Raw genomic sequence first — 16715 nt, 5'->3', positions numbered from 1 at the left:
ACAGGTTCCACAGCAAGAAACAAAGGTGGATTTAAAATATGTATGACAAATGCAGGGGGCATTATACACTGCCTTATGTATTACATTATTACACAGTACATTCCCCGTTCTGGTGTAAGTCACTGACTAAGCTGCTATTTCGAAAGAAGATATTTCGAAAGAAGAATATGCAAATTTGGTGTTATATGCAAATTTGTACCTTGTTTGCATTTTTGATTTACCTCATTTGCATACCTCTTTCAAAAGAGGAATGCAAGTGTAGACACAGTCTACCAGAGTAAAAGTCCCCCAACAAATGCAGTGTACCTCAAGAGTGACCTGTGGCTGCAGGAATGGAGGCTCAGAAAGAGCGGCTATCAGCAGAATAGGAGATCTCACTCTGGACAGCACCCAGGATTAAAATCTTGCTGACTCAGGAACATCCCAGACATTCCAAGCTAGCAACTGTGGATAAAGGTGTGGCATTGGTAGCCAACAGGCCAAGGATGCCTCATTCTACTACAGGTTTGGAGCTGTTTGGGGAAAATAATGGTGATCCCCAGCAGGTTTTCATGACTTCTCCAAGTGATAATAAGAAGGTGAGAGACAAAGACATCTCTGAGACCAATGATGAGGAACATTCCAAACAGTCCACAGATAATGACAGTCCCCAACAAATGTCCAGCCACATCTGAAGGTCAGCATGTCTAACACATTGGTAATGATGAAGTTAACACAGTAAGCACTCCAAGCACGGAAAGGGGCCTCAAACTTACACTCTACCCCAGAGCAGATATCAGCACTTCAGCTGAAGTCAACACCATTCCCATCATGGCAGCAAGCAAAGTCATCAACAGGAGAAAAGAGTACCTGCATTGACAAGATTTTCAGTGCCAAAATGGCAGACAACTTTGCTCCTGTACCTTGAGTTAGAAGAGGTGCCAAAATTAGTGCCTACAAGTCCACAACCCATACAGCTGACACCAAAGGCACTGATGAAGAAACCATTGCATTTGAACACCACAGAATGTGAGGTAACTCAGGGGCTCACAGGAAAAGCAAGTCTCTTGATGTTCAATATGCTTGCACTGGTATGCTGTCAAGAAAGCCAAGATCAATGCTGACATCAGTACTATACTCACTGGACAAGTCACAGCTGAAACTGGGACATTTCTGAGTGCTGTTGCCCTTGCCTCAGTACTGGCCTCGCCCCAAGTAGATGGCCCTGCTCTCTCAAGTCCTGGAAGAATCACAGTGCCTGTTTGCACTCTTTTTAGAAGGGAGAGAGTAACCTCTCCCAGCTCTAGACCCACTCCTATCTATTTTATGAGATTTTTTTCCAGGGGTACCAAAAGAAGAACATTTTTTCTTCATCCCAGAAGCTGAGCCCATGCTACCTCAGATATCCTCTGGGAGGCCTAGCAATTCATAAAGGTCTTCAATAACAAGCAAGGCACATGGCTTGCTGCAAAGGTTGCTACTTCAGATGCAATTCATTGATTCACTTACAGATGCAGCACCTTTACGTAAAGCGCCCCCTCCCAGGCACAACAAACAAAACAAAATCCCTGTACACATGGATGGAAGTAGTATGTAAAATTGGCAATTCTTCTTTGAATGGTTGCAGACATGTATTCCATGTGTAGAGGTCACTACTGAAGACTGTCATCTCACGCAATGTTTAACCTGGTGATGGCATCACCTGGGATAACTGAGAGTTATCTAAACTACTCAGGTAAATCAACCTAAAAGTAGCACTAACTATACCAATGGTTAACTATATACAATAAAATCCCAGGCTGAGCTAGAACATCATGAGGTAAAATATCACACAAAATGTTCCAACGCTAGCCGTAGGCAGCGAGAAGGAGCTGAGAGGAGAAATGGAGGGGGTCAAAGAAGAGCTGCCCTTAAATAGTCAGTGGAGGGTTAAGGGCCAGAGGACATGGACATTAACACAGTAGTTATTGCCAATTTCTCTGGCTTTGGTGTGCTGGGTGCACACACACCTCAGTGGAATACATGTCTGCAACCACTCAAAGAAGAACTGCCAATTTTAAATACTACTTCCATCCAACTATCCTTGGTTAGCAGACTCACTTTATCCTACTGCACCTGAAGAAATATGTTATTTTCTAATCTTTAAAACAGAATTCAGGGCTGGTCAATGCTATGTTTTGCACTGATGTATCTGCACCAATGTACACCCTGATGGCTGACATGCCGTAGTGGCATGAAAAGTCACTTACTTATACAGTACAATTTACTCTGATTGGAAACTTAGAGGAGCTAATTTCTATCCCAGCATAGCTCTGCTGGTTGAAAAATTTCAAGGGTAGGCAAATCCTCACTCAGTTCATTTACTTATGTGACATTCTTCAGGAGTTCACCCTTTTAATTCATGATAAGCAAACATCTAAATACTTAAGAACATGCATAGAGCACTATGACTTAAGAACCTGCAAAGAGGTATCAATGCAACCAGCAAAAATCTTAGCCTCATTGAGCTCAATGTCTACTTTGCCATTTACTTTAGTGGGCACAGGAATTCAACCAATCTGGCTACCTCATACTTGCACTAAAAACATAATAAAAATGAATTTCCAATCCACCTTCCATAGGGATCATTGAGAAGTTTAATTATTTTCCTAGTGTTCTCCTCCTTCTGCTCAAAGAAAGTGTCTACTTAATTGCAGAAAGGGCCATCATGATTAATGCTATGTCTACTCTACGCAATAAAGTAGAATTTATTAGAGTTGAGTTTGTAACACTGGGTTTTATAAAGCTGAAGTTGAGTTTCTGCACATGCCCATAAAGTCAACTTAATGCGCCCTCACTAAATTGCCAAAAGTTCAACTGTTGCTGCAGTGCATTGTAGGAACATATCCCTCAGTTCCCTCAGCCCCAGGGCATTCTGGGTTTCCTTCCTGGTGAATTATGGGAAAAAATGTCGTGCAAGTGGTTGTGGGTGTGTGATGTCACCTTCCCAGAATGCACTGCCCTCATTCCCCTCCCGTTGAAAACAAACAGCCATTTTTCTGAAGTCTCTTTCCCCTGATGAGAGAAATTGTTAGACCTTTCCCCCCACCATGCCATTTCTAAGAATCCATTGCTGGCACTGTTCTTTATTCTGCCCCTTTTTAAAGAACAGTTACTTTCAAAAATAACCTGACTGTACCATGTCAATAGGCCACTCAACTACTTTTCCCATGGTGGAAGCTGAAGCTCCCGATGCCCAAATGGAATAAACTGGCTGTCTATGACAGGAAAAGACTTCATATTATTTTCAAGCAAAGAATTAAAAGTAGGGAATCACAGAGGAAAATACACCAGACAGGTGGGCTGCAGAAGGTGAAGCACCCAAATGAGCTATGGGAGCACACAGCTGACTGTACCATGCCAACAGGTCACTCAACTACTTTTCCCCCTGTGAAAATTCACCCACCTGACTGTACCATGTACCCATTATGTCCAAGTGGAAAACAGGCTCCATACAATTAGGGAACAACTTCATAGTATTCTCAAGGAAAGAAGGAAAAGTAGAGAATACCAGTGGGAAGAAATCCAAACAGTTGGTGGGCTTCAAAAGCTGAAGCACCCTTAGCAAATGAGCTCTGAGAGCACACAGCTCACTGTGCCATGTTAACAGGTTGCTCAACTATTTTCTCCCTGTGAAAATACACCAAAGAGGTGTGCTACAGAAGGTGAAGCACCCAAATAAGCTCTGGCAGCATCCAGATGACTTTACTATGTCAACAGGTTGCTCAACTAGTCTTCCCCCTGTGAAAATACACAAAACAAGCCACTGCTAGGTGGTTCATTCTGTTCATTTTTTGTAAAGAACAGTGAGTTTTAAAAATAACCTTACCAAATGTGTCTCTAGGGCTAATGAGCCCAGGGAACATATAGCTGACGGTGCCATGTCAACAAGTTGCTGGACTACTTTTTCCCCTGGTGAGAAAACACCAAACAGTTCACTGCTGGGACTGTGACTTATCCAAGCCACACACTTTACAAAGGGAGAGTATTGGTCCATGTTTATTCGGGGGGGGGGGGGGGGCAGCCTCAAAAAATACCAGTTGCCAAGGGCCAGCTGAGTAGCATGTTGACATGGTTCAATCAGTTGTGTGCCTGGGCAGAGGGGTCAGTCCCAAAAATATCTGTCAGCAGGGTCCAGCTCCACCAGCACATGTTGCCTCTGAGGGTCCAGCCCCCCAAAATTTCAGTTGTCAGGGGCCAGCCCCCCAGCATATGTTGCCTTTGAGGGGCCAGCCTGGAAAAACTCAGCTGGCAACTGATCAGCTAAGTAATCTGTTGACATAGTTCAATCAGTAGTGTGTATAGGCAGCATGGAGCAGGAAGGAAGCGGCTACCCCAAAAAACATCTGCTGCCCTCTGAGGGGCCAGCCCTTGAAAACATTTGCCACAGGGGGCCAGCCCCCTGACACGTTTTTGCCTCTCAGGAGCCAGCCCCTGAAAAACTCAGCTGGTAAGGAGCAGCTGAGTAACCTGTGGACATGATTCAATTAGTTGCATACCTAGGCAGAGTAGAGAGGGCAGCCCCGAAAATATCTGCTGTTGGGGGCCAGCCCCCCCCAGCACACATTGCCTCTCAGGGACCAGCTCCAAAAAAATTTGCCACTGAGGGCCAGCCTCCTGACACTAGATGAGATCCACCCGAAAAATGTAAAAAGGAGAAAACTAGTTTCTCGCAGCAAAGAAGCCAAAAGGACATGGGAAGGACATGCTGATATTTGGAAGCATGGGCTACACTGCACAGCTGGGCAACATGGTGTGGTGGGGCTGTGGCTAGCCACATATTTTAGTGGAACAGGGACTAGCCACATAGCCTTATGGTGCCTCTGGAGGAGGAGTGGCTGCCCTATACAAATGTAAAGCACAGAAAAAAAGGTTTCTCAGCTTCTCCAGCTAAATCCTGTGCAGGGCGAAGTCTTCACCATGCATATGGCAGGACATGCCACTGTCGGCAAGCACGCTCCTCAGAGCCCAGCTGCCACATTATGTGGTGTAGTGGGGGCTAGTCAGCCAGCCGAAATGAGATCCTCATTCTCCTGACTGCTCCACACTAGGGCTCTTTTTCATGCCTAGATGTGATTGCCACACTGGCCAGAAAGAAAATGAATTAAATTGCTGGGCTTCCTGTTTCCTACTTCCTGCACACCTGGAGAGCAGTGGAGGTGAAAATGGCCAGATCATGCACATTCTGGGCACTGTGGGATACTTCTGGAGGCCAATAAAATCAATTTATAGTAATGCTGTTTCCACACCTGCATTAATTCAACTTTTTAAATTCAAATTTGACGTTACACCACATCAGAGGGTCAGGACAAGAGAGTCGACTTTAGCGCCCCTTAAAATCGACCTAAAGGTATCTGTAGCGAAGACAGTCACATTGTAAAATAGACCTAAGTGCCTCAAAATCGACTTTCTGTTGTATGTAGACATAGCCTAATCTATGAAGATGAGACTTTTTAACAGGTTAACAGATTAGCAGCCCACTGAACCCATTACACTTGTTTAATCATCTCTTTTTCAAACTTCAACTGTAAATTAGATTCTACAGTACCATGTTCCACAAAGTTCCTTTAAGTATATGATTATGGAGAAAGAAAGATCAGAGATTATTCTAGGCATAAAAATGGTCTAAAATCAGGGGAGATTATTCTAGACATAAACATCTATCATAAACAAATATTTTTCGTAGGACTCACCGTCTCATTTCCGAAAAGGATGTCAACATAAGGCATGACTTGCATCAGTGGCTCTTTATAAAACTGGCTAATAAAAGGCGCAGAAAGATTCAAACTGAAGATCTTGTTATTTGCAGAAGAATGAGTGGCCACTTTTAATACTGCTTCTGGTGAAACTGTAAGAAAAAATCCCTGCAAGCAGACAGACAGATATATATTATTAATTTCAAAAAATAAAATCATATTAAATAAGTTGTTTGCAGTAAAGATAAAACATGAAAAATACACACAGCAAATGTGAAACTGTGTATACCTGCCATCCTTTGATTTAATTCTTTAGATTAATCCATTGTGTCTGATCTCATAATAAAACAATATAGTATTTTAACAATGGAACAGGCTATCATCATACATAACTGTTAATATTTATATCTGTTTATACATTAATAAAGCTAATATCAATCAAAGGAAACTGAAACAAATAGCTACATATATTGCCTCCCAAAAGAAAACCTAACATAGAATAAGGAGAGTAAATCTGGATTTAGGAAATATGAATGAAGATCAGACCTGGCCTTTACTTCACTTTATTACCTTCTGAGGAAACCAACTCTGCTGGTATGTATATATCAGGCTCACTCAAATTACACAAGCTAAAGCTTAAAATAAAATTGTCATTATCTGACATTAGTAGTCCCTATTAGTTTCTTTAAAGTTTCCAGACACTAGAAAAACAGGCAACATCTACCTTTTAGTCTTTAACTGAAATACATCCTTGGTAACTTTGAACTACAATGATAATATTAAATATCTTTAGTTTACTAATGTATTACAGTATTATGAACAGGTGCTCTGGAGACAAGAAGTTAAAGAAAGTTAGTATAGCTGGACGCTGGTGGGGAGTTCTAATTAACATAACTATTCCAAGCTCTGTAGATTGTACATAAGTTAAACTTAGTTAAACCCGTGAACCCCACGTGGGGCATAGGTCATCCACAAGGCTCCTTCACCTGGTTCTATCTTGGGCAATGGCTTCAATCTGGCCCCATGAATATCCCAGTTCTTGTGCTTCTGTGACTGTAGATCTCCTCCATGTTATTCGGGGTCTTCCTCAGCTGTGTTTCCCCTGAGGATTCCATTTTAGAGCATGTCGAACAATGCTGGATGGGGGTTTCCTCAAAGTATGTCCCAGCCATCCCCATTTTCTCCTTTTTATTTGGATCCCCACTGGCTCTTGGCCTGTTCGTGTCCACAGATGTTCATTCGTGACTTTGTCTTGCCATCTTATTTGTAATATGTACCTCAGGCATCTATTCAAAAACATCTGCAGTTTGTGTGTTGAGGACTTTGTGGTGCGCCATGATTCACAGGCATACAGCAGGACGGACTTTACATTTGAATTGAAGATTCTCAGCTTCGTTTCGACAGAGATGTTGTGTGATCTCCATACTGGCCACAGAGTTTGAAATGCTGCTGTGGCTTTGCCAATCCTGGACTTTATGTCTAGGTCAGTACCACCATCTTTATTCACAACACTACCTAGATAAGTAAATTGTTCGACGTCTTCGAGGGTCTCTCCCCCTAAAGTGATGTTGTCTTGTTTAGTGTGGTTGACCCTCATAGTTCTAGTTTTACATCTACTGATTTTCAGGCCTGGCTTTGAGGCAGCGCTATGCAGTGCTGCAACTTTGCTGTCCATATGCTCATGCCGATATTCCAGGAGAGCAATGTCATCAGCAAAATCGATATCCTCTAATTGACAAGAGAAGGTCCACTGAATACCTCTCTGGTGTCTGCTTGTTGTTTTCAGCATAATCCAATCCACAACCATAAGGAAAAGGAATGGTGAGAGTAGACATCCCTGTCTCACACCTGTTCGGACAGTGAAAGATTCTGTCAGAGTGCCATTATGTACAACCTGGCAAGTGGAGGATTCGTAATTGGCTCGAATGAGATTAATGATCTTCTGGGGAATGCCATGATACTGCAACAGTCTCCACAGTGTATTTCTGTCTACACTATCAAGGGCCTGTTCAAGGTCTATGAAAGTTATATACAGTGGGGAGTTCCATTCCAATGACTGTTGTATGATGATCCTCAAGGTTATCATCTGGTCTACACATGATCTCTCGCTCCGAAAACCAGCTTGTTCATCCCTCAACAGCCTATCAATCTCTGCTTTCATTCTCTCCAACAGGATCCTGTTGAAGACTTTCCCAGGAATAGACAGCAGAGTGATGTAGATTGTACATACTTTATAATAATAGTGGTCATTTTTCCAGAGCTCCGCCCTCTCCCAACTCAAATGATGAAAACAAGGCACATTTAAATTTCTTAATGGAATACTAAACAGAGCTGAACCAGAAACAATCCAGCATATCACTTAATTAAACTTCAGTTTTCATTTTTATTTTTTTAAATCCTCCAGCACCATTAAAAGTATACTGTGTCCACAGGTTTCCACCATTTATTTAAGTCTTGTGCTCATCTGTCTAGGCCTCTGCATGTCATACTGGTGAATTTAGCTGTCACTGTTGTTCTAAATAATATGTTTCTATGTTGTTCTCTTTTTTCTGTTTCCTGGTGGTGCCCAGTTATCACGTGCCATGGAACTTGTGCTGGCGGCATCCTGAAACTGTATGATAAATACATCCATCATTTTCTTTTTATGGCATTTGATGCTTCAGTATAGTTCCCTCCTTTGAATTTCTGATGTTACCAGAAATTGTCTTTAATGCACTTTGAAGATCCTTCATAGGTATTTACTTTGCAATGAGTTAATCATCCCATCAATTTCTACTTCTACTCATCTACTTCAAAAAGGGGGACAGACATGACACTAGCATTCAAAATTTATAGTTGTGTATTCAGTTCCAGTCATACATTTATTCCAAATCTTCTCAAGCTTATATTAGTTATTTGCTATTTTCGATATTCATTGCTTGACTAGCATGGTGTAGCTATCATTTTATTTCTCACTCCCGGGATAGGTAAAATTATTTATTTCTTTTAGTATGTGGACATCAAAATGGGAACCATGAATGAAAAGAAGTGATTGCTGCCATTGTGTGCTCAATGTTCTGAATCTTTGTCACTAAAATCTAATATAAAATGTTGCACTGCACATATACCAATCATCATTTCGAAACCAATTGCCACTTAGTAGAACCAATAATTAAAAGCAGAAAAAATGATTGAGTCTTCATTAAGGAGCAATCACTTACCAAATATGATTATGCAAGTAAAAAAAAAAAAGGTTTTATTTCTAGAATCTGTGACCTCAAATTCCCCCATATGAAATGGCAGACTGTGCCCCTTCTTAAAATTACTGATTTCAGACTGTACACCCACTGTATTGTGATGATTGATAGTAGTCCATATTTTATACATTCTGAGCCAAAAAAGGGACTTTATTTTTTAAACCAGTGACATATCAACTCTACCATGATAAGCTATGACACCTTTCTGGTCCATAAAGTTTAACATCACAGTGGAATACCAAGTTAAACATATTCTAAGGCTGAATCTACACTACGAGATAAATTCGAATTCATTTATATAGATTTTCTAATTCTGGAATTTATAAATAACAGAGAGAAAGCCATGCTAGTCTATATACTATCAAAACAAAAAAGCAGTCAAGTAGCACTTTAAAGACTAACAAAATAATTTATTGGGTGAGCTGTCATGGGACAGACCCACTTCTTCAGAGCATAACCATACCAAAACAGACTTAATATGTAAGGCACAGAGAACTGAAAACAGTAACCAAGGTGGACAAATCAGAAAAATAAATATCAAGGTGAGCAAATGAGAGAGTAGAGGGGCGGCGGGGTGGGAGAGTTAAGAATTAGATTAAGCCAAGTATGCAAACGAGCCACTATAGTGAGCCAGAAAATTCCCATTCCAGTTCAAACCATGTGTTAATGCGTCAAATTTGAATATAGAAGAGAGTTCAGCAGCCTCTCTTTCAAGAGTGTTGTGAAAATTCCTCTTCAGTAACACGCAAACTCTTAAGTCATTAACAGAATGGCCACTCCATTAAAATGCTGGCTAACAGGTTTGTGGATCAGGCGTGTTTTTATGTCTGTTTTATGCCCATTAATCCTTTGTCTAAGAGAGTTTGAAGTCTGTCCAATATACAAAGCATCTGGGCATTGTTGGCACATGATGGCATATATGATGTTAGTTGACATCACTGGACTTAACCAGGTTATTAACAGAATCACGGGCACATTCTCGTGAGAATTCTCCCCAGTGGCAGCAAGCCTCTTAGCCACCGGGGAGACTTTTCCCAGGCATCAGGAAGGCCCAATATGAGCAAAGGGTGGAGGGTCAGTGGGTGGGGGGGAGGCAGTTGAAGTGGTCCTTTCCCATGGTGGCAGCAAAGCCCCAAGTATCTTAGCCCCTGGGGAGACTTCCCCACAGAGGCAACAAAGCCCAGAATATCTTTACCACCCTTAGAGCTCTAAATGCTCGACTGGCAGCATGGTGAGCAATGGCAGCACAGCCTGTTATTGGGTTGGGGGCCACCCATATGATGTGGCTGAGTGCGGGAAAGACCCAGACTGTCTGGCACCTGTGGGGGAGGGAGGGGTGTTTGCACACAAATGTAAATCGCTGAGAAGAATTTTCTCGGTGTGTTTATGCAAGTATGACCCCCAGCTCAACTTTGTTGACACATGGTACGGCAGCACAGAAAAAAAATAGCAAGTGTCCAGAAAGAGAAATCAACTCCCTGCAGGGGCTATATGAATTGGCAGATGTGTTCACAGCACTAATAGCACAGACAGACAGACATTTCTCAGGCTCTCATACTAAGAAGAGGCCACAGCTAAAGGCTCTCTGCTTGGAAATTCACAGTCTTCCTGTTGCTGGAGACCACCAGCCAGAGTGGAGCACTGAGAGGGGCATCAGGAGTTACGTACAGGACGCCCAGGAGGCTAATAAATTCACTTTTAAGACGTGGTGCTTCTACACTTGCCTTTAATCGAACTTCTGAATTCAAGCTTGATGCTATACCCATCAGGTAACTGCGATTTTGTACTCTTGAGATTAGTGCACCCTAAATCGAGCTAATGGTATCTGCAGTGAAGACAGTCACATGGTAAAATTGACCTAGCTGAAATAAATTTTAATTTATTTCATAGTGTAGACACAGCCTAAGATGCTCTATTTATTAAAATGAATACCTTTCTCTGTGCTCAATCAATTATAGTAGTTCTGCACTGCCATTACTTAAGAGAGTTCACTAAATATTCTAACATTTGATTAAATATACTGGATTTTAAATAGCAGTCACATGTGGTGTAAAGTAACAAGCAACTTACAAGTAGGATCTTGTAAGGGAAGTATGATTTCAGCCTTCCCTACAGCATCACCACTACAACACTCTAATAAACATAATCATGGAAGGTTTCTATTTTCCAGTTCTCCTAATTGTTCCTTCTTCACAGCAGAATACATCTGTATTTTTATTCACAGTATTTCAGCTAAAGATCATCTTAGAAGTTCTATGCATTGACAAATTTTAGTCTAATAAGGAAACAGTTTCAGATTAGAAGTCATTTAGAAAACAGCCTCTAAATATTTCTGAAACAACAAGAAATTCTGTGGCACCTTATAGACTAACAGATATTTTGGAGCACAAGCTTTAGTGGGCAAAGACCTGCTTTGTCAGATATATCTCACAAAGTGGGTTTTTGCCCATGAAAGCTTATGCTCCAGAATATCTGTCAGTCTATAAGGTGCCACATGACTTCTTGTTGTTTTTGAAGACATAGACTAACACGGCTAACTCTTTGATAAATATTTCTGGTGCTCCACAATATCGAGTTTAGCAAATACACTATCACTTACAAAATCTGGGCTTCATCCTGCAAAGAGAAAGCACTCCTCTTGCCTTTAATGGGGCAGGATGAAGCCCAGATCAGAAGAGTAATTTCATGTTACTTTGTCCTGTTATGTGTCTGCTTTCCAAGAAACAAATCATATTTTTTTATGACTAAATGTTCACACTTTGAGCCATCCTGCAGCACCTATCAGGATTGTATCATACAAGCCTCCAAGCTGTCTCCTTTCTATTTTTGTATCCTAAAGAATAAAAATGAACAGTTTATGTAACATCTTGTCTCCATAGCAATCCCTTCTGTCTTTTAGTGTTTCATTTAATGAGCAGAGTTAATTAAAAAAAAACTGATTCATACACAAAATAAAAAGCTTTCATGCTAGCATGTTACCAGCTGTGGACAAACCACATAGTGGCCAACGTAAATATTAACTTGGTCAAATAATTAAGTTTCTTACAATTTCAGACTGAAAACTTGATCTGAATTAAAATACACTGGATTGTAATTCAAGGTGCAGAACAGAGTACCCTTGGGATCTCAGTCAAATCTAATTCGAGATTTCTCTTCCTTCTCTTTTCAAAAACAACATAAGGGTATTTGAAATGCATAAGGTATAACTTGCATTTCAGACCTTCCACAGTAAAGGCCATGAACTCACAAAAGTTACAAGACTGACTTTTGGATTTCTTTGAATTAAACTCCTCAATTTAATTCAATTCACTGTTCAAAAGGTTTCTTTCACTCATTTTCCTTAAAATGAATACAGTAGACCCCCGAGATATTGTCACTCGAGTTGTGTGTATCTTGGGTTAACGTGACTCTGACTGCTGCGTTGATCAGTTTCCCAGCTCCTGTCATGGAAGACAGCTGACTCGTCTGCCACCACTGACAGGAGAGGTTTCCCCGTTCCTATCAGTGGCAGCAGCTGAGATGCCGCCCCCTAATAGGAGCTGAGAAACTGCTTGTCGGGGTGGCAACCTGGCTCCCAGCTCCTCTGCACTCACTGCTGCCCAGGTCAGTTTCCTGGTTCTGCAAGCAGAGGGGAGCAGGAAGCCAGGCTGCTCCCCTGGTTCCTGACTCCCCTCCACTCACTGGAGCCAGTTTCCCTGCTCCTGTCATGGGTGGCAGCCAAGAGTCAGACTGCTGCCCCTGAGAGGAGTGGAAAGGCAGAGCCACGAATCAGGGTGCTGCCCCAATAGAAGCAGGTAAACTGACCAGTGCATCAGCGCTGGTCAGTTTCCCCTCTCCTGTGAGCAGGGGGTAGCCCAAAGCCAGGCTCTTTGCTGCCCACCACTCTCAGGAGACAAGAAGATGAGCAGCACTGCTGCACTGGTCAGTTTCCTGGCTCCCCCGAGCTGCGTGAAATTTGACTCATGTGGGGTTCCACAAGAATGCAACCCCTGCGCATATCGGGGGTCTACTGTATTTTGTATTAAACGTTTAGGATTACAGCCATTCTGTAGAGAACACCACCATTTTTAACACTCTGCCAACCATAATTTCTCTTTGCTAAAGTAATTTTTGGCTATTTGTTCCAAACAACAGTGCAATAGCGCTGACAAAAGAAGGGCGAAAATTTGACTGATCCAAACCAGAAATCTGGATTTAAGAAAGCCATCTGAAGTTTGCATTCCCAGTACAGGCTGAAACCTTGGGACCTGACTAGCGCCAAACAAGAGAATTTTCCGAACCATCTGAAGTCAATATTGTCCAACAGCATTACTAACACTTCCACTGCTCACTGAGCTCTTAGAAGACATTTAGCGGTAAATTACAGCTAAATAACAGCATAGAACTCTGAGAGCCAGGACTGGTAGCTGTAACCAGACTTTATGGGACCTGGGGAAAGTTGGCCACACCCATGGTAAATGGATATACAGCTAACTAAAAACATGCCAGACTATGGATGCTGCTGCACCAGAGAGTGCTAGAATAGAAAGGTTCAATCTGTACTGAAATGGACTTTGGCAATGTCTTTACTGAGGCTTTAATTTCAGCCACCAGTGGCCCCCTATACCAACATAACCAGCAAATACAATAAAAAATCATAAGGTTTGATTTGTGTCATTGTAGCTTACTATAATTTCAAGAATCGGTAAGCTCAGCAGTTCAAATAACAGTCCTTATCTATGCACCAAAGTTGCTACGTTCTGATGAAGTGGGTTTTACCCCTGAAAGCTCATTATCTAATAAATGAAATTGTTAGTTTTTAAAAAAGCTCCCCCCCTTTTTTTTTAAAAATAAAAATCAGGACATATCACCACTACAGACAAAGCCTTTGAAATCCCACATGCAGATTTCCTTCTGATGTTTAAGATAAGTGGCTTGCAGCATTTTCAAATTGGCAGGCTACATACAATATCTGGCAATAATGTAAGGTCCACAAAAGCATATTTGTTGGCCCAAAGTGTGAACATTTAGAAATGAAAATACAAGATTCACTTCTTGGAAAGCAGAGATGTAACAGGACAAAATCATATGAAATTAGTCTTCTGATTCTCAATCCCTACAGCACTGTCAGCTTCCTAAGCGGTTGGAACTTATATTTCAAAGCTACATATTATCCAGTGTTTAAAAACAGAATTATTGCCTTAAATCCCTCATTAATATATAGATACATGGAAATTACTTTAGCTCTATTCTGAAACTGACATTCTCTAGCTGAAAATGAACATATTTTGAACTCCCAACAGAAATGCCTGACAATGGAGTTAATCAGGAGAACTCTCTCAGGAAAACACTCATGTTGATGTTTATGGATGAAACCACTATTAGTATTAACAGGAGTTACAACAAAATGTCATCTGCCAATAGCTGCTGTTAGCTGAGGACATAGTCTATGCATATTCCAACTTGCAGGATTGGCATCTCCTGGCACTGAGCAATGGAAGCTTTGAAATGGCATTATCTATGGAGGCCACTTGTCCTATTCTTTCATGCCATTGTGGATTACTCTCAGGATATAAAAGGTGGAGTTGCACTCACCACTGTTCAGTGTCTTCTCTAATTTTGGCATTCTCTATCTGAGAAACTAAAGAAGTGGGGAAGATGGGCATGGCCATGAACATGCAGAGGCAATACTCTCAAAGAACAATAGCTACTGACAAATGGCTCTTTTTCTTCTTCTAGTGGCGTGGGAGATTAGCAAGCAGTACAACTCCATAAAAAGATGGACTGAGGCTTTCGAGATGAACCAGAACTGCCAAAATGATCATCAGCTCTGAAGGTGGCTACAATTTTGCTCTCTCAGATCACACTTCAGTAAGGGACAAATCAGAGGCATACATGATGAGGTAAATCTGGTACATGATACTCTCTTGCAAGTCTAAGGCCTGTAGAATGTTGCCTCAGGGAATCATTCTAGGTATGATAAATTAGAGCATAGTAACACTGTATCTTCCCTGCTGATTAGAAAAGGTGGAAAGATGGTCGTAGAAGGTAAAAAGGTGACCTGCCTGGAGCACTCTCTAAAGGAAAGCTGTGGCAGAACAAGCTCATCTGCCTGAATTTCCCTGCTTCAGGTTCCCTAGTAACGCCACTGGAAAATTCCTTAACTAATACTTTCCTTAGGGCTTGTTTATTACTGAAACAGTTTAAATAAGCCAGAGCAAATGTTCCAAACATTGTTCATTCCTTATGCCCCATATACATAGTCCTTAAAATCTCATATCTTGTCCATCAACAGCACATCACATACTCAAACATCTTCCAGAATTTCTAGATTCTTCTTTGACCTTGCCCTGGCCTTTTACCAGGACAGCCACATCAGTCCTTCCAGGTGGAGCACAAACCTGCTCTTATCAGAGAGAGGCCCCTAGGAATCTCTCCTCACAAGGAGAGTACTGTTGCCTTAATTTTACATTAAAGATCACCCCAGAGTTACATTCATATATATTTATTAAATGTCACCATTGGATTAAAGGCAAAAGGGGGACTGGCATTCAAGCACACACCCACACACTCATACCCTCCTGCACTCATACATTTACACAGGTGAACTCACACAGGTGAAGAGTTGCATTGGGACAGTAGAGGAAGGCAAGGCACAGCAGGTCCAACATGTCTGCTGCAGTCATGAATCCAGAGCAGCGAGCTGATTGTATGACCCCCTTTTCACCTTGCTCTCTTGTCAACAGTAGTACTCAGGAGCAGTCAGTACCATCCATCCTCGGGAGACAGGGAGGAGCCCAGGGCCAGGGCCCTGGGCCTCCTCCTACCTCCCCAGCCAGCCAAGACTAACTCCTGCAGAGAGGTGATGGCAAGAAAGAGAGCAGAACTCCTATAGCTTTGCACCCATCTTTTATATGTCCTGTTCCACTGCCCAAGGATGCTATATGACCATGAGTCATCAGTTAACAGCAGATGGGACTTTGATCTTCTCCTAGTTGGGCCTCTCACTCTTTCTTGGGTGGATTCTTTTGCAGGGCTCAGCTCCTATTATTCTATGGCCATCAAAGTGCTGCTGGCAGCTGGTTGTCCAGACAGGGTGGCTTCAGGGAATGATTCCATTGCACACGCACCCACATGCACACTTTCCTCACTCACACAAAAGAAAGCTTACTTCAGAGAAAGAAATCTCCCCTACACGGGAACAGCCAGAATTTCCAAACAGACTCCTGACATCTATAAAAACATCTTATGAACTTATAACACTCAATATAGGCCCAGCAGCTGTCACATAACAAATCTCATGCAACAAAACACAACCATATAGAGCAAAGCTATATCTACAAAGCAAAGCTACTGTTACAAAGCTTACAGAAAGTTACAGGAGTTAAAACCAGCAATGACTGAAAGTGACAGAACCTACATCTGCATTGTACTGTACTGAGGAGAGGAGTTATACAACAGACCTTTCTCACTCCTCTTTGGTTCTCTCACTGTTCTCTTGGCTCCAGTTTTCCCACTTGGAGAAGACAGCAGGTAAGCACCTCTGCTGGTCCATTGCTTTCAACCCTTCCTGGCTTAGATACTCACAGGCAACTCCCTCTGCTGGTCTTTGACCTTCAGCTCTTCCCAGCTCTGGCTCAGGGAGGTCATCCAGCAAACCCCTCCTTCTGGTCCCCCCTTCTCCCAGTAACTATCACAGCTACCTTTGGAGGCCACCTCGTCTCACCTGCCAACTGCTCCGCATTGGTGGCTCTTACCTGCCTCTCCTGTCAACTCAACCACTGTC

At 42.0% G+C, this 16715-nt stretch overlaps 1 protein-coding gene across 2 annotated transcripts in view; it reads right to left on the bottom strand.

Moving 5' to 3' along the window:
- The window catches only part of ADK (adenosine kinase), a 523961-nt gene that overhangs the window by 127961 nt on the left and 379285 nt on the right, over positions 1 to 16715 (bottom strand). For both annotated transcript variants that reach the window (XM_075000013.1, XM_075000012.1), the window contains exon 7: positions 5712 to 5882. In XM_075000013.1, coding sequence (XP_074856114.1) covers positions 5712 to 5882 — 171 coding nt within the window. The remainder of the gene's footprint in view (positions 1 to 5711; positions 5883 to 16715) is intronic.

This window comes from Carettochelys insculpta, chromosome 7 (genome assembly GCF_033958435.1).
Source record: "Carettochelys insculpta isolate YL-2023 chromosome 7, ASM3395843v1, whole genome shotgun sequence".
NCBI lineage: Eukaryota > Metazoa > Chordata > Testudines > Carettochelyidae > Carettochelys > Carettochelys insculpta.
Note: the sequence above shows the minus strand (reverse complement) of the source record. Positions and strands in the feature narration are given on the sequence as shown.